General features: G+C 39.9%; 1 protein-coding gene across 8 annotated transcripts in view; it reads left to right on the forward strand.

The window, feature by feature from the left end:
• The window catches only part of Slc25a27 (solute carrier family 25 member 27), a 28894-nt gene extending 16193 nt beyond the window's left edge, over window positions 1-12701 (forward strand). For 2 of the 8 annotated variants that reach the window (XM_029570215.1, XM_017801575.2), the window contains 3 exons: window positions 1846-1938; window positions 2568-2670; window positions 8019-9608. In XM_029570215.1, the coding sequence (XP_029426075.1) occupies window positions 1846-1938; window positions 2568-2670; window positions 8019-8054 (232 nt within the window). In that variant the 3' untranslated portion in view covers window positions 8055-9608. Of the gene's footprint in view, window positions 1-1845; window positions 1939-2567; window positions 2671-7867; window positions 9609-12520 lie in introns of those variants that run through there. The other 6 variants (XM_029570212.1, XM_029570217.1, XM_029570213.1 and 3 more) reach the window with 5 other exon arrangements.
• The last annotated feature ends 6116 nt before the right edge of the window (window positions 12702-18817 follow it).

Genomic DNA, 18817 nt, shown 5'->3' on the forward strand with positions numbered 1-18817 from the left:
TCTTGTTTTTTCCAGGTAATTGTTTTGCCTCTTAATTTCTGTAATCCCTTTTTTTTTTTTTTTTTCAGTCTTTTTGAGACAGAGTCCCCCTGTAGACCCAGCTGTCCTGGAACTCACTATGTAGACCAAGCTGGCCTTGAACTCACAGGGATCTGCCTGCCTCTGCTTTATATTACCTTTTTTAAATTAAAAAATTATTTTTACTTAGGTATGTATGTGTTTGTGTGGGGGTATGTTCATGTGAGTGTACAGTCCCTACAGAGGCCACAAGGGGGCCTCAGATCCCCTGGAGCTGTAATTACAGGTGCTGGCAACTATACTCAGGTCCTCTATAAGAGCAGCAAGTACTCTTAATCACAGGACCATCTCTCCGGTCACATATGTTATCTTTCCTTGAATTGTTGGCCTAAATTCTAACTTTTGGGATACTTTGGTCAGGGATTTCATGATATAGCCCCGAGGGAACAGTGGTGATGTAGTTTCTTAAAGTTTGTTTCAGTTAAAATTGGGGAGAGACAGAAAAAAATTACAGCATGTTTCAGGTTAAACATCACCAAACTTTTGTCCTTGATGGGGCTGTCTCAGGGACAGTTTCTGATGATGGGTCCTTTAACTCGACTCAACAGATACTTGTGGGCACCTTACATTCTAAATATACCATACTGGACCCTGCAGTGGCCCTGCCCAGGGATCTTACCAACAGGGAGAGCGAGACAGGTGTGAAAACAGTAAATATGGAAAAAAAGCAACAAGAGTTCAAATGAGTCAGGGAAACAAAAGCCTGTGGAAGGGAGCACAGAGGGGGCAATTACATATGGGGGTTTAGGGGAATGTGGCTCTTCTGGCATTTCAGACAGGGACAGCACCTTAATCTTGTTTCCAAAGACCCAAAACTTCTTACTCCTGCTACACTACTGAGATGACCCTAGAAATATAATATATAAATGGTATTTAGATATATATGTATTTATATATACATGTGTATGTATGTATATATGTATATAACACTTGTACATATATATAAAAATTAAGAATTTGTGGAAATTGGCATATAGGCTAGCCTCAAAGTCAGAGATCTGCCTGTCTCTGCTTCCTGAGTACTAAGATTAAAGGCACCCACCACTACACCCAGACACACACAGGTATATTTGAATATATCGAGAATATTCTGGACTTGGTACAGGCATTTTTCCTCCTCACAACGCTGTTCCTGCAGGCCTGCACCTGGCAGGTGAGTGCAATTCTGCTGTCTTCCCCAGAGCCTTTCCCCTTCCTGCCTGTCACTCAGTTAATACCTATGACATTTGCCCATTTTACTTTTTCCTAGCACCTACCTACATCTGAAGTTATTCATTTCTCCTCTACCACTCCCCAAATAAAACATAAGTAGCCTTCAGAGCCAGGTTAATAGATGTTTGTTATTTAGTTATTATTATTGCCTATGTGTTAATAAATGTGTGCTGGGTGCCTGTTTACCTGCTTCAAAATGCATGTGGAAATCAGAGGACAACTTTCAGGAGTCACTTCTGTCCTTCCACCATGGGTTCTGGGGATCAAATTCAGGTCGTGATTGCCTGGCACACACTTACCAGCTGAACCATCTCGAAGGGCAAGGTCTTATGTCTCTTGTTCACTGCCTGGCAGCAGCAGGCACACATTTATTGATTGGCATTCTTTAAAGTTTTTCTACCTGTTTATTGAATTAAGTATTCATTTTAATCTTAAATCTAGAAGACCATTACCACAAAGAATACTATAACAATATTTTTTAAAATTAAATGCTCTTTCTTAGAATTTAGAAGCTACTGCAAACTCCATTTCAATTTCATTTAAATGTGTCTACAGTTTATGTTCTGGACTGGTGGCTTCTATTCTGGGAACACCAGCTGACGTCATCAAAAGCCGAATAATGAACCAACCTCGAGATAAACAAGGAAGGTAGAAAAAAGTCCTTAGTGTTCATGTGCTGGAGTGTCTGTTATAATCTTGTTATTTAAAGATGTTTTCTTGTACGGATACATGATTTTAAAAAAATGTATTCATGTGTTTTCATGTTCAATGAGGAAACTGTTTATGTGAAATTACTTGATCTTTATCTGATGAAAATATACTGTGCCTTTGGGGGAATTAGGCAGTCATATTAGATACAAAGTATTTATTGACTTTATTGTTTTCAAAGCATTTTTGAGAGCTTACTCTAGTGAGAAATTGAAGGCTACTTTCTGCAGCCGTTGTGCCTTTCAGGTGACACAGAAGGTGATTTGGTATAAAATAGTGTGTTCTCTCTGGAAGACATCACGTGGAGTGAATTCCAGGAAGGGATGAATCAGAAGAGCTCAAATGAAGACACATGTATCTATGGAACTCTAATATTGTTTGTTCTAAATGAGGAGGAAATATTGAACTCTTAATGACTTTCCTTAGACTATTATATAAACCTTCAGAGAAGAGAGAGAGAGAAAGAGAGAGAGAGAGAGAGAGAGAGAGAGAGAGAGAGAGAGAGAGAGAGAGTGTGTGTTCGCACTCACTGGAAGAAATTTAACAACGGTTTCTTTGTTTCTTTGCAGGGGACTTCTGTATAAATCATCAACTGACTGCTTAATTCAGGCTGTCCAAGGGGAAGGCTTCATGAGTCTGTATAAAGGCTTTTTACCATCGTGGCTGAGAATGGTAAAGTTAGGGGAATATCTTTTTCCCTTTATTTTTGTTTTCTTTGCTTTTAGATGACCTATACTCTGTAAATATTTTCCATTTTCTCTTTTGGTTTGTGGCATGACCCTGCCCCTAAACAATTCCATCCATTCTTTCTTCTTAAAATATTTTTTTTCACTTCTTAGAGTCATGTTTCCCTGCTTGATAGACTAAGGCAAAATTAACCAGGTTCATTTTTAATGACTAGGTTGATAATGTTATTATAAAACCAGATAAAAATAGATTTTTTAAGTAATGTAGAATATTTTGTAGTCTGCTTAACTAAAATATAGTATATTGGGACAGGTATACAGACTTTACAATAGAGCTCTTCCTATGAAATTTTACTGTTTCAGAATTTGTTACTTTGATGACAAATGTTATATTAGGTGATACTATTAGCACAAAACAGTTTTATAAGAAAACATCATATCCTTATGTGGTTTAAATATTTTATTACTAAAGTGTACTGAGATACAGAATTAGGTAGAATTAAGCCATATAGGAAAGAAAATAAAAACAAGGTGCTTGTGTCTTTTGTAAGTATTTATGAATATTTGAAAGCCTGGGTGAGTTATGGATTTAGAAAACCAAATAATCAAAAATCAACAAATAATAATAAAAATATAACATTATATTTGAGTACTTACTTCATGCAATGCCCTGTAGTAAGTGCTTAGCTTCGAATAGGAAATTGTGAATGGCGAGTATCTTGGGGAGCACATCCGATGCTGTGGAGATACGTATCTAGCAAGTACATGCAGCCTACACTGGGAAATTACAAAAACTTCCTGGAGAAAACTTGAAATGAGATTTAAAGGATAGGACTTGGCCATGCAAAATGTTAAGAAAACATTCTATGGAGAAGGATGGGAGTGAACTGAGGGTGTAAACACAGGGAGCCACAAGAAGCTGGGTGGAACACGCAAAGGTAGAGACCGCACCGAGAGACCCCGTGAACCACACGCATGGGCAAGAGTGCTAAAATTATTGAATCATTTTATTTATAGTGATTCCCAGCACTGTTTTCAGTATAACTTTGATTTAACTCATTGAATTCTCCCAAAAATCTGTGCAGTAAGTTACTGTTACATTTCTCTTATGTAGAGGAGGAAACAGAGCATAGAGTTGAGATAACTTGGCCAAGTCAGATGGTTAGCTAGTGTTTCTCAGGCAGTCTGATGTTGGAGGATATCTTTTTTATTTTATGTGTGTGAGTGTTATGCCTGCATGTAGGTAAGTGCACCCGTGTCATGCAATGCCCTCAGAGGACAGAAGAGGCTATCGGATCCCCTGGAACTGGAGTTAGGGACAGTTGTTAGTTGCCATGTGGGTGCTGAGATTTGAACCTGGGTCTTCTGCAAAAACAGTCAGTGTTCTTAACCGCTGAGCCATCTCTCCAGCCAGGATATCTTTTTTTAAAGGAGCTTGTATGTGTTAGTGGTATGAACAATAAATACTCTCTGGCAATATGGATGGTGCAGGAAAAATATCTGTAAATGTCTGAAGGCCCAAAAGGCTGCACAGAGCCTTTTGGGGGGCTATGATGCTCCTATAAGCATCTGTCTAAAGAGGTGGGAGGCAGACACCGGAGCATCAGCAGGAGGTCATGTGTGAGCCTGGTGTGCTTGAAGAATGCAGGAATTTGGTGAGGCCACAGTCTCAATCCTCAGAGGGGAGGCAGTGAGAAGAAAGATTAGAGCTGCCCTTAAACCACGTTGGAGATGACCCTGTGGGCCAAACTTAGGTTCATCCCTATAGACAAGAGACCGGAGAGATGGCTCAGCAGTTAAGAGCACTTGCTGTTCTTCCAGAGGACCTGAATTCAGTTCCTGGCACCCAAATCAGGTGGCTCACAACCACTTCAGCTCTGGTCTCTGTAGGCACCTGTGTACATGTGACACACACACACACACACACACACACTAAATCTTTACATGTGAGCTTACACATGTGAGCAAATAACTGCAGCAAAATTACTTTGGAATTAGGAAAATGGCACATTACAAATTAGATTACTAAAAAAGGAAGTTTGGGGGTGATGGCTTAACTAGGAGACAGTTGTAGAAATGGAGTGAAGATAAATGCTAGGGACATTCATGGTTAACTCCATAGGACTCTTTAACTAGTCATGGTGGAAAGCGAGATACAGAAGAAAGGAGTGAGACCCTATGTTTTCAGTGGTGGTAAAACCATTGCAGGAACATTAGAGTTAGCTGGAATGAAAGACTGGAAGAACATGCAGGTTCAAAGGATGGGACCTTCTGGTCCCAGCTGCTCTCTACATAGGATGCTCAGAAAGTGTAGCTGACACGGCCATCTTTACATACACTAATTATACTTGTTAATTCATACAAAAGCACAGTAAAACAGGTGCTGTTATTTTCATTTTTCAGATGACAAAGCCATGTCTCAGTATATAAGGACTTTACTAGGTTCATACAGCTGTAGCTCGATGTGGTAGATTTGGGATGGCTGCCAGAATGTTCAATTCTAACTCCCTTTTCCTTACCATATACTGCTCAAGCTAGTTTATAGAAAAGAAAATGTAGAGATAGTGGCTGGGGAGATGGCTCAGCGGTCAAGTGCTTGATGTGCAGGCATACGGAACAGGTTTTGGATCCCTAGAACCCGTGTAAATGCAGACTGGGGGTGGCAGCCTGCCTATAATCCCAGCCTCTGAAGGCAGAGATGGGGATCCCCTAGAACAATTTGGCTAGCAAGACTAGCCATATGGATGAACTCTGAGTTTGATTGAGAGAGCCTGCCTCACTGAATAAGGTGGAAGAGCAACTGAGGATGATTCTAGATAGTAATCTCGAGTGCCTCCTTATGCCTGTGCACATGCACCCACACACATGCATGCCACACATACATACAACATACATAAGAAATGTAAAAAAAAAAACCATATGATATAGAAATGAAGAGTCACCTAAGAAAGGCTGCCTACCTGGAGAGCATCACTAAGTGCCTGTTAGTGCCTTGTTGGTGGCTGCAGTGAATGACTGAGCACCTCCAAGTCTCCGAGCTGAAGTCACTGAAACTGATGACTAGGCCAGAATAGCTGCATACTCAGATGGCACAGCACATTGGCAAATGATATAGATGTTGATGTCTTTGGACCAGTGTGCTTTCTCCTAAATTCAAGGTCTGTAGGACCCAAGTTATTATTAGAAGTTCAGTTGCTAAGCACAGAATTACAGCAGGAGGAGCCTATTTGTAAAGTCAATATTTAGGAATATCAAGCCAAGAGAGTTTTTGAGTAACAACCTCCACAGAAACAGGAATGGAAAAGAACTACAACAGGCCTGAAGACAACTCTGAGGAACCAGCATGGGTCCATGTGCACTTTGAGGATTTACAGTGGTCACCGTGTCAGTGAGAGAATGAGTATGTACAGACATTGTGTATTCTGACAGTGAGTAGAGGCTCAGTAAATCCCACCCACAGTCTGTGACCTCCCTCTTGAACTCCTTCAGTGTCCGCACCAAACTCCATCACAGTCCATTCCTCTAGATAAAGGAGGCATAATCTTGCTTCACTCAGTCTCTGAAGAGCATGAAGAGCATATCTGACAACCACAACCATAATGGATGATTGCAGGGACCATCTTAACTAAGACCCCTGCCTCCTTCAGCTCTCTGCAGTGATCTCCTTGACTTGCTTCAGTTTTGTCTTTGCAAGAATAGGGTATAGTAGCAGCTTACATCTGTATGCATCAGCTAACCACTATTTCGTACATTCTTTTGTTTGTCTTGTTTGTTTATTTGGTTTTTGAGATGGGGTCTCCCTATAGCTTCAGTTGTTCTGGAACTTGCTATGTAGATCAGGCGCTCCTCCTTCTCACAGAGATCCACCTGCCTTTGCCTTCCAAGTCTGGGACTAAAGGTGTGCACCACCATACCTGGCCTATTTGTTAAGTTCTTTTTAAATTTTTTTATTTATTTTTATGTGTATGAGTGTTTTGCCTGCATGTGTATGTGCACCTATGCATGCAATGCCCACAGAGGCCAGAAGAGGGCAACAGATCCCTTGGCATTGGAGTCAAGGACAGTTGTTAGCCACCATGTGGCTGCTGGGAACTGAACCACGGTCCTCTGTAAGAGCAGCCAGTGCTCTTAACTGAGCCATCTCTCCAACCCCCTTATTTAGTAAATTCTTAATCTGCCAATATAGCATGCTCAGTATTTACCAACACACTTTATGAAGCCTGGAACCAAATATATTTTACAATATTTTTTAAAAAATTATTTTATTGTTTTTATATGTGTGTGTGTATATGTGTACTACCATGTGAGTGCAGATACCCATAGTGGTCAGAAGAGAGCATCAGAGCTCCTGAACCCAGAGTTGCACATAGCTGTGCTGCCCAACGTGGGTGATAGAAACCACTGAGCTATCCCTCCAGCCCTACATTTTGCATTCTAATCAGTTAGGATTAGCTCTCTATTGTAGAAGGATGGAGATCCTCTCTATTCGCTAATCAGAACCAAACTAGAGAGGATTTCAGTCCAAGCACCCTTTTTTGGATACAATATTTGCTTTCTGATGCTTATGTCGTTTTCTCATAACCTTCCATAGTTACTGTAGATACAGCTGCACCACTCAGGTGAAAGTTAAGCCATTCTGAGCTGGAAGCTCTTTTCTTTAATGCAAAATTGTATATACGGGGTGTGAGACATCAGGTACTGAGATTTTTTATAATCCAATTCTTAAAGGATATCTTTTATCTTCCCTACTTTCAAGTTTCTTGGTGCAAATACCAACTACATGGAGAGCAACTTAGTGTAGATGTTAAGGCATCCGAAGTAACGGCCCTTTAGTCAGAAATGGTTCAGTAAAAAGGACCCTAGGCTGGAGAACACAAGCCTGCGCTTTAGCTCAGCACCATGCTGGTGCACAGGTGACCACTGATCCCCAGCATCCTCATCTGTAAAATAGGGATAGTATTACTTTTTCTTCCTAATATAAATTATTTTTAGGGAAATCTGTGATAAATAAGACATGACAATGTTTTATAAATTTTAAAGTACTTTACAAAGGTAAAAGACAAAATATTTCTTTTTTAATGAAGGAATTGAAAATGACTGTCACTCAAAGATGTATATGCATATATGTAGAATTTCTATAATTGCTTTGAAATATGCACTAACCTCTTTGGTTAATCTTTCAGACCCCTTGGTCATTGGTGTTCTGGCTTACTTATGAAAAAATCAGAGACCTGAGTGGAGTCAGTCCATTTTAAGCCCTTAAAGATACAGTGCTCAGTGTTATTGAACAAGGGCATCTGCAACATACACCCCCTATTATTTCTACCTCTTTAGGAAGACACTGTATTCCACAGAGACTGCGATCTATAGGGGACAGCACTTTGTCTTTCTATGGAAACCCAAGTTTTCTTTGACTTCTCTTATCTAAAAGGAATCTGGTCCTGATTTCGCAAGGCCAGCCAGTGAGCTCCAGCATGGTGTTTTCTAAAGAAGAATGGAACCTGAACCATTTTGACCTTGGGCCAGAAGGTTTGGCCTTTGAGATGCTGTTCTGTGCAGAAGAGCCTACTTAGAGGAGTGCCAGAGGGAGCCAGCATCTCAGATCTGAAGTAGACACTAGAAATGTGGAAGACTATCTGTGTAGTGCTTAGGAAACACAGTTATCCTGTACACCTGCATTTATCACTGAAGTCTAACAACTCCCTTTGCTGACATTGTTAAAGTGTACATATTGTAAATTAAAGAGAGGTAAATGAAAACACATGAATAAACATTTTGAGTTTCCCTCGTGGTAAAGGAAGTTGATGAACCTTTTCTTGCGAGGAGGATGGAGAAAATAAAGTCAACTAGAGCTGATGTTGAGACTGGAAGGAAAGAAGCTGCTTGCTGTCAGTGCCCACCTTCCAGCTGTGCTGTACACTTAGCAGTTTCATGCTCACAAGTCACTTCCCCTGACAACCCCAGACTGAGTCTCAGTGAGGACAGAACATTTGCTCCTATCTGTCAGTAGCTCCAAGAATCTCAACAAATAGGAATCACAACTCATATAACTAAAATTCCACTGTTGAGGGCCATTGATGAAGCACTTTTTAGTATCATCGGCTTTTCATTGGTATATTAGAAGGAGAACTGACAGGAAGCCAGTCAACTCTGACATGTCATTTCATGTCTCTCTTTCCTATCACTGAGAGAGAGAATTCAGATGTCATGCTAAAACTGTCAGAAGCCCAAGTCTTTAGTTTGATAACACTTGCCAAAAATGTAATAACTGTCTAAGTATAAACTGCCTGTGGCTTATGGTTAGCTCTTCAATCTTTGCATCCAGATGCCTTTCTTGCTTTAGAAAGGTAAGAGATTTTTCCAGATTCACCTGTGCACACCTGGCCCCCCAGCCTCAGACTGTACAGTATTCTTGGATGGGTGGCTATAAGTCCTAAAATAAGGAAAATTTAAACAACTCAGGTCCAAGGCAGACCTCGGAGCTAACCTAATAGAAGTTAGGATGGACATAGATGCTCTTAGATGGAAAAACGTTTACAAGCACTGTGTTATTACACTAATGGACAATCACTGCCATTTTAAAAGGGGGGTGCACACTTTTAAAGTTTGATCAATGTGTTATAAGTGGCTCATTTTTCTACCTGCAGAATGTGTAGTCTAATCTCATTAAATCTTTAGATTATCTACTTTTTTTGTTATATTTATCAATTTGTAATTTAGTTGCTAAATATATATAATCTATATTATATGCTTAAGTTCCCAAGTATTCTGAACCACTTTGGGAGATTTTTGGGGTTTTTTTATGTTTTGTAATCTTTAAGATTAAGTAAAGATTGTATCAAAATAATTACATGCAAACTGGACTATTAAAATTGGTTTAGCTTTCTTGTTTGGTGGGTTTGGGATTAAAATATTGCATAAGTACTGACATTGTCCCTTGGTTTCTGAATGAATGTGAATAGAATTTTTTGATAGGAAATTGCTCCTTAGGATCATCAGAATTCCCACTTTACAAGTTAGCAGAATGAGGCCCAGAGAAAGGGAATTGCTTGTGCTGCAAAGTGCAAAGGTCCCGATCATTACGGATATTACAGTTGGCCATTACTGTACATGCATTTGGAACCAAGCAAAAGCCTTACTTCATCTCCATAACAACCCAGTCTTAGATTCTTGTGTCTCCCAAACAGATTTTTCTTTCTGGAATTTTCTTTTTTGTCTCATACATTTTCAATAAATCTGGATTGTTTCCCTCATTAAGTTTAGACTGAAGTCTTCATGCCTTAACCTGAGCATCAAGAATATGTCCCATTACATGTCTACTCTCCTTGGCTTTATTTTTGCCTACTTGGACTATTCTTGGTCTATTCCAAAAGTGAGTAAGTAGCAATAAGCTTTTCTGGAACTTTCTGTCCATAGTTATGGACTTATATTATCAGTCTCACTTCCTTATTATATAACTGTGGTATTTCTCTATTTCCGTTCAGCTCAATATTGATAAGTTTTGATGCTTATTTTCTTTTGCTTTCATCTTTTTTTCTCTTCCCAAATGATTTTTTTCTTTGAACGTATATAATTTTTACATATATATATATGTATATATATATATATATAGTTTGTTCTTTATAAAGAGGCAGCACTTCTGAAACTTGCTTTTAGTTAGGAATAGCGTGTTTTTCAAGCACTCTAAGTCCTGTTTGAGCATAATTCCCAAGTGGGCAGGACTAGGTCTGCTGTTTTTAATGTGAAGAATCCCCTTCCTCACTAATAAGTGTTTTTCTTTTGGCTGTTAGGCACTCAAGAAAAATTGTTTATAGCCACATATAACATGTATCCATTTTTGTCTTCTTCATTGTAAAAACTGTAACTGTCATATGAGTCAGAAATGTCTCTTTCATCTTGTTAATTGAAAAAAAATTGGGGAAGATTTAAATAGAAAGATATTTGTTGTTAAGCCTTTGAATTTTCAAATACATATATCTGCAATTAAAAGAGTTACACATTTTTTTCATGGAAGAAAAACAGATTCCTTCAAGGCACCTCTTGGGAAAAATGCTTAGTTGTAATATTTAATGGTTTAAAAACCTGTTTGGACCAGGCATGGTGGCACACACCTGTAATCCCAGCACTTAGAGGTAGAGGTAGGCGATAGGAGGATCAAGAGCTCAGGGTCAGTTCTGGCTACACGCTGAGTTCAAGGCCGACCTGAGCTTCGTGAGAGACACTGTCTTAACGAAACAAAACTAGAAACAAAGTGTTTGGAAAGCAAACTATTCTCTTTTCTCTAGTTAGACTGAGGCTTTTTGATGATTACCAAACAGACATACTGTTACTGAGTGCCGGGTGCTGTGGAAGGAACTGGAAGCTGGAATCTGAGGTCCTCTCCTATTTGGGCTCTGTTTTTAACAGTACAGGGTGACTGATTTTTCTGTGATACTGTCCCTTCACTTCTCTGCATTTCCATTTCTTTATGCGATAAGGTGACTATCATCCAGATCTCACCTAATCTGTACCTGAGGGGGCCATTATATTGATATCCTAATTTTAAAAGAAGAGGCTAGATTGTTTTTCACTTAGACCCTGTTTTTCATAAGTATAATTATTTCTTCATATTTCAAGATTGGAAAAAGCTTTTGTTTAGACGTCAGAGCATAAACTTCTATGTCTGGACTGGCTCACCTTGAAGTCTGTTTTTCTCAGGGAAGCAGAGGTGTCTTCCTCAGGTGTCTTTGAGCATATCACCTCATAGTCTAACCCCTCATTTGCTGCTTCATACGATAAAAATGTCAATCTTTAACACATGCCCAAGGCCCTCTCAGTCTGACCTCAGCCATTTTTCTGGTCTTTGTCTTTCCTTGCATGTCTGTCTCTTCTTCCTTTCAGATGCTCTGCTCCAGCATCTCCCCCTGAAATGTTGTAAACTTGGCTGTATCGCATGTTCTGTTCATTCTGCACCCTCCACCTAACTTCCCTCAGCCATCTTCACTTTGCTTGGCTGGTTAAGAGTCTACTGTAATCTCTTAGAAGCCTTCAAGAACTCCAACACCTTGTGTCCCATTACTTCCCCTACTAAGATGTAAATTGGATTTCCCTATAGGGGAGGAGCTACCTGAAAGCAAGGACCATATAACGTATCTCTGTATCCCTTACAAAGCTCACATGGGAGCCACAGAGAGGGCGTTTGTAAAGTTAGAAGGTTTGTGTTTTGTGAGGAAGTGGAGACAAAAATATTTATACACCCAGGATTATGTTTTATTTTCCCTCTACCTTCAAAAGAATTATGTTTGGTTCAATCAATTCTTCACTACACTAAATACTTGACTTCCTTTGGAAAAGATCATCTGTGCTCAAACATGTTATCATTTTTAAGAAATATCATTCTCTTCAGTTTAAAAACTGACAATAATGCACAGGCTAGACTGCTTAGTGGTTAAAGCCTGCTGCCAAGCCTGACAACTTGAGTTTGATCTCAGACACCCACATGGTGGAAAGAGAAAATCAACTCCCACTAGTTGTCCTCTGACTTCCACACATGTCCCATAGCACACACATGCCCACAAGTTGTCATATACACAAAATGTAAATAAAAAAAAAAAAAAAATACCTTCCCCAAACCCTAGAGCTTGATAGTCTTTAACAATATAAAATAACTGGATTCATTGATTAATAGCTAATTGGTGGTGTTATTACATCGTTCTTCATTTTAGAGTTGGTTTCAAAATTTGGCCTTCATTTAATACCATACAAATGCCCAGTTCCACACCCCCTCTCAAGTGTTTATTTCTGAACTTCGAGAAGTCTGTGATTATTTTTCTCTCCCTGTACTTTACCCCCGACAGGCTGCTATGGTTGCCAACAGCAGCAGGAGCCACTCTGAAGGTTTGATAAAAGCAGATGAAGAGGTTTAAAGAGATCTGTTTGCTGAAAATATCTGGTAACAAACGGGAATGTATGTGAGAAGATTGATTGTGTTATTCTGATTTTTCAAAATAAATGTTTTTAAATGCCTAATTGATTGTTATCAAGGATTTTGTGGATTTTTTTCCTAGTATGGCTTTGAGAAGAAAATAAATTTAGAGATTTTTAAAATCTTTACTCTTTTTTATTTTTTTGAGAATTTTATGCATCAGCATAGTCTTTACATTATTTCCTTTCCTCCCATGCCCCCCACTCCCTCTCAATTTCCTTTTATTTTTTTTATCGTTACACACACACACACACACACACACACACACACACACACATTATGCACTGACTCCATTAAGTGGTACTTTGTGTACTTGTGTTTAGGACTCTTCATTGGGGATTAGATAACCCCTCAGGGAGCTAGTCCTCTCAGGGATTCTCCCTCCCTCAGCCTCCATTGATTGCCTGCAACTCTTCATCCTGAAGTGGAATCCTGTGACATTGCCCCCATCCACCTTGGCATGGCAACTGGTTTTGTCATTATGCAGATCTCATTAGTCTACCATATTATGGAGATTACATCAGTGCAGCTTCCTTCCCTATCATGTCTAGAATGCATCAACTAGCAGCAGGTATCTTGTCCTTCTTGCTCTTACTGTCTTTGAACCCCCTCTTCTTCAGTGTTCTCTGAGCCTTGGGTGTAGAGGTTGCATTATAGATGTGTCATTGAGAGTTGGATACCCCACAATCATTTGTTCTCTATATTTGACCAGTTGGGGAACTTTGAAATAGTCTTCATCTGTTGCAGAAAGAAGCTTCTTTGATGAGTGGTGAGAGGTACACTCATCTATAAATGTAAGGATAATTATTAAAATACAGGAAATTATGTTGGTCTAGGGAAGTAACAGAAGTAGATACTTCTCTAGGACCTATGACCTCTCCAACCATGTGGCTATGTTTACAGTGCTTACCACTCATGATTTCCCTCCCATTGAGCAGGTCTTAAGCCCAATTAGACAGCTGTTGATTACCCCCAAGATAAAAGTGCTGGCCCCTGCCAAAGACCTATCAGGTCAGAACCCACCCAGGCAAATCCTGTTCCCATAGGCCCTTCCTGCCTCTGCTGTGAGAAAGTTCCAGACTAACAGGACAAGCGTACCTCTCACCACACATCAAAGAAGCTTCTTTTTGCAAAAGATGGATACTATCACAGAGCTCTACAACTTGTCAAATACAGAGAATAAGTATAGCTGGATCATAAGGTAGATCTATTTTTAGGTTTTTAAGAGTTCTCCATACTGACTTCCACAGTGTGCACCAGTCTGCAATGCCCCCAGTAGGGAATGAGGGTTCCTCTTTCCCCACATCCTCCCCAGCATTTGTCGTCATGTGTTCTCTTGGTCTTTGCCATTCTAACTCAGATTAGATGAAACCTTAAAGTAGTTTTAATTTACATTTCTCTAAGGATGGTAAACACTTTTAAAAGTATTTATTAGCCATTTTTATTTCTTTTTTTGAGAACTCTCTGTTCAGATCTGTAGCCCATTTTTTAAATTGGGTCATATGTTTTCTTGATTTTTTGTTTTTTGAGTTCTTTGTATGTTCCAAAAATTAATCCTCTATCAGATGCATAGCTGGCAAGGATTCTCTCACACTCTGAGCTTCCTCTTTACTTGATTGCTTGTTTCTTTTGCTGTATATAGAAGCTTTTTAGTTAAATGTCATATTAAAGAGCTACAGTAATAAAAACAGTATGGTACTGGCACAAAAACAGACATGTAGATCAATGGAACAAAATAGCAAACCCAAACGTGAGTGTACATAATTACAGCCACTTAATATTTGACAAAGATGCCAAGAATATACATTGGAAGAAAGACAGCATCTACAACAAACGGTGCTGGGAAAACTGATCTCCACATGTAGAAGAATGTAAGTAGAGACCTATCTATCACCATGTACAAAAGTCAACTCCAAATGGATCAAAGACCTCAATGTGAAACCTGAAACTCTGAAAGTGTTAGAAGAAAATGTAGGCAGTGCCCTACAAGACATAGGGGTAGGAAAGGACTTTCTAAATTGGACATTAGTTGCTCAGGAATTAAGGTCAACAGTTAGCAAATGGGACCTCATTAAACTTACTCTTCATAGTGCAATTTGAAATGAGCTTAATTTACAGTGTTGAGTTTGAGATATTTATTTTTAACATTATTTTTATTTTATGTATATGAGTGTATTGCCTGCATGTGTGTAAGTGCACCTGTGTCATGCTGCACTACTCTTGGAGATCAGAAAATGGCATCAAATCCCCTGGAACTGGAGTTACAGTTTTTATCTACCACGTGGGTGCTGGGAATCAAACCTGGGTCCGCTGCAAGAGCAGCCAGTGCTCTTAACCGCTGAGCCATCTCTCCAGCAGTTAGAGATATCCTAGCCAAAAGAATACTTATACTTTATGGCCATAGTTCCATAGTTTTTATTTTATGAGTATTCCCTTTTAAATCACTTATTCTCTGAATAAAAATGACAGATAAAAATTACACTGGTGCACAAACCCACTGGCAGAGGAAAATAAAATTGGAGTTACATTAAACACTGTGGAGTTGGTGCTATTTTGAAACATCTGCTTTGATTTCTTTAATGCCGCTTCCTCTTCTCTGCCATCCAAAAGTGTTGTCGATTGCTCCGTGTTAGTCTCTGCTGCCTTTCCTTTATTGCCAGATCCTTAAATGTTGGTCCTTCAAAGCTCTAGTCTTGGCCTTTTGCTTAATTTTCATTCTCTCACTACGGAAGGGCTGCAGTTTCTGCCACTTTCATTTCTACACTTAGCCAGACAATTACAAAACACATAATAGGCACCCAGTAGATCCAGATGTCACCTGTTCACAAGCATATGTGCCTGAGAATGCGTATGTGTGTATGTGAGGAGGGCGGGTCTAATGCATCTGACCATCATTACATAGCTTCAGTCACCACATTCACAATTCCTAATAGTTTCCTCAGTGCACAGCATCCTCCTTAACAGCCCACTCATACATTCTCCCCAGTACCCACTAACCTATTGACATAATTTTGTTAATATAGAATACTATATAAAGACAGTCATACAGTATGTAGTATTTTGAATTGGTTTTTATTTTAACCTCTTATCTGGAAGGTCCTGGATGGAGGTTCAAGGGGAACCTTGAGATGAATTGTTGGGAAGTAAGGAGTTTAATAGAAATTATTAGCACCATGCATAGACAGCTACATAGCAGCATGGTGGGAGCACTGAGGAGAATTCAGGTTCTGGCAACGGAGTCAGACAGGATGGCATTGAAATGGGGAGAAAGCAGGTCTCCTAGAGGGTTCTTAGTCTCATTCATAAGGAATTTAAGAATGGACCCAAACAGAAGCTTTTACAATTTTATTAGCATATTAAAGAAAAATCCTCAGGGCAGACGAGCTGGTTGTCTTGGCAGCTGCCTTGAGGTGAGTGGTGGGAAGAAGGAAAGAAAGTCATGAAGCCATGCAGGTTTTAGAGCCTGCGTGGGAGGTCAGAAATGTGGCTGGCTGGCAGCCACATGGCTGGGAGAAGGAAGCTTTAGAGAAAAAGTAAAGAAATATTACAAGATGCTAGGGGCAGCCCAAAGCCTTAAAGAAAGCATGTTTAGAAAGAAAGCCCTGAGGAATAAAAGGAGAAATGATGCCTTTCTGATGGAAAGGTGGACAGACATACAGAGATCTACATGACTATGGATTCCAGGCAGGAAAAATTCACTACCTCATTAACATACCAGGTATTCTGCCCATCTTTTTAGCATAACTTAGCTTCCTAGGGATGGTTCTCTCACCAGGTGATTGACCAGTGAGACTGGAAATATGGATCCTCCAAGAGAGTAGGGGTTTTATAGCCTGGGCCAGGTAAATTTATGGGATTTTTGCTACTCTAACAGCACGGTCTCTAAAGAGAAGAGTCAGCATCCATCTGGAGAAATAGGGGTCTCTTTTCATATCTTTCTGAGGACGGGAGTGGTTTCCCAGCACAAGCCTGCAACCAGGCTTTCTGATGCCAATGCAGGAGGCAGGGAAGAGGGTGTGGAGCAGGATGTGTGGTCACCAATACCACCTTTGATGTAAAGGCCCTCCCCCAAGTGAGAGATCCTGGCACCCAGAGGTCTGTTAGAGGCTTACTGGTAGACAATGTCTCAGTACTATGCCTGTTGGTATCTGCAGTGGCTAAGAGCTGCTGCAGGGATTGTCCTGAGTAGCCACTGGGTATCAACATTATATTTTCACATTAGCTTAATTCCCTGGAAAGCCTTCCAGGCTTTTACACATCCATTTCTTTTCCTTTTTGTTGCCCAGTGGTTTCTCTTGACAGGAAGGTACAACAGTTCTGTTTAATCATTTATCCATTGAAAGATACATGTGTTATTCATAGTTTGGGGCTATTAGGAACATAGCAACTCTAACTATTGGTTCACAGCTTATAGTACACCACAACAGGTTTTTGTTTTTCTGAGATAAATGTCCCAGGATAATTACTCGGTCATGTAGGAAGTACAAGTTTAGCTTTTAAAAATGTAGCCACTGGAGAGATGGCTCAGAAAACCCAGATTCAAATCCCAGCACCCACATGGCAGTTAACAGCCATCCATAACACCATTCCCAGGGATCTGATACCCTCTTCTGCACCACATGGGGGTACTTACACACATGCAGGCATAATAATCATACACATAAAAAAATAAAGATAAATAAAATGTAGCCACACTATTTTACCAGCAATGTGAATGGTAGTTTCTTCATGTTCTTGTCATTATTGTTACCACCATTTTCAATTAAATTTTTTTAATTACATTGCTTTGTTGAAGGAGGTGTGCATGCCACGGTCTACATGTGGAGGTCATCAGACAACTTGAGGGAGTCGGTTTTCTTCTCCCACCATATGGGTCCTAGGGATTGAACTTAGATAGTCAGGCTTGGCAGCAAGCATCTTTTCCCTCAGAGCCATCCCACCAGCCCCGTTACTGCCGTTTTTATCACAGTCATTATCACTGGTGTGTAGTGACACATCACTGTGGTTTACTTTCCCTTAATAGCTAACGTTGAAAATCTTTTCATGTTCTTCCTTCTCAGCTGTTTCTCCTCCAGTAAAATGTCACTCCACGCTTGATCTGGTTTGCTCTCGGTTGCTGTGATAAACACCAAAAGCAACTTGGGAAGGAAAGAGTTAATTTGGCTGACACTTTCAGGTCACAATGTGTCACTGAGGAAGGTTGGGGCAGGAACTCAAGGCAGGAACCTGTAGGAAGGAACCATGGAGGAACATTGCTTACAGGTTTGCTCTCTCACGTATGAGAGCACCCTGGGTCATGCTCAGCTAGCTTTCTGATAACAGCCCAAGTCCACCTGCCTGGGGCTGATGCTGCCCACAGTGGGCCGGGCCCTCCTTCAAAATCAGCACCCAAGGCAAGTCCCAAAGTCATGCCCACAGGCCAGTATGATGTAGGAAATTCATCAATTGAGCCTCCCTCAGATGACTCCAGGCTGGGTCCATTTGACAGCTGAGGCTAACTTGAATGATGCTAAGAAAAAAATGTATAATTTGTCTGTTTTGCCCAATTTTCTTACATCTTATTTTCATAAAAATATTAAAATAACTCAATATAGTATTAAAACCCATCTCAGATATAGCCCATCTCATCAACAGCCTTATCCTCCCTGGCCCCTTTAATGCATAAATGTGGAATTAGGATTAGAATATCCCCTCTCCCTGCTTTCACTGCAACCAGAGGCCTCTCAGGACTAAGAGGAGGGAAGGCAGGTTGTATGTTTTAACAGAACTCACTATTTTGCTTACTAAAGTGAGATAACAAATTTGGAAATTAATCACCACATTCAGCCTAAGTTTTATTAATTAGCCACTTCTCTTTCCTCTAGCACAACAGAACGGGAAAAAATGTGACGCTACCTACTCCATAGATGAGGGGGGACATTGGCAATATTTAGGAAGATGTCAGCCCATAATGACCATGCCCTGAGATTTCAGGGTTAAAGCCCTTAGGACTATATCTAGAAAGTTAAATGGAAAGGTCTGGGGATATAGCTCAGTGGTAGAGCCCTTGCCTAACACATATGAGACCCTAGGTTTAATTCCCAGCACCTCTAAGTAAATAAGAAGTAACAGTAATAATATTATAGTCACCTATAATATATTATTGTATTATTTATTTATTTTTATTGTA

The sequence above is a fragment of the Nannospalax galili genome, unplaced genomic scaffold, assembly GCF_000622305.1.
Source record: "Nannospalax galili isolate Female #2095 unplaced genomic scaffold, S.galili_v1.0 scaffold803, whole genome shotgun sequence".
NCBI classification, from domain to species: domain Eukaryota; kingdom Metazoa; phylum Chordata; class Mammalia; order Rodentia; family Spalacidae; genus Nannospalax; species Nannospalax galili.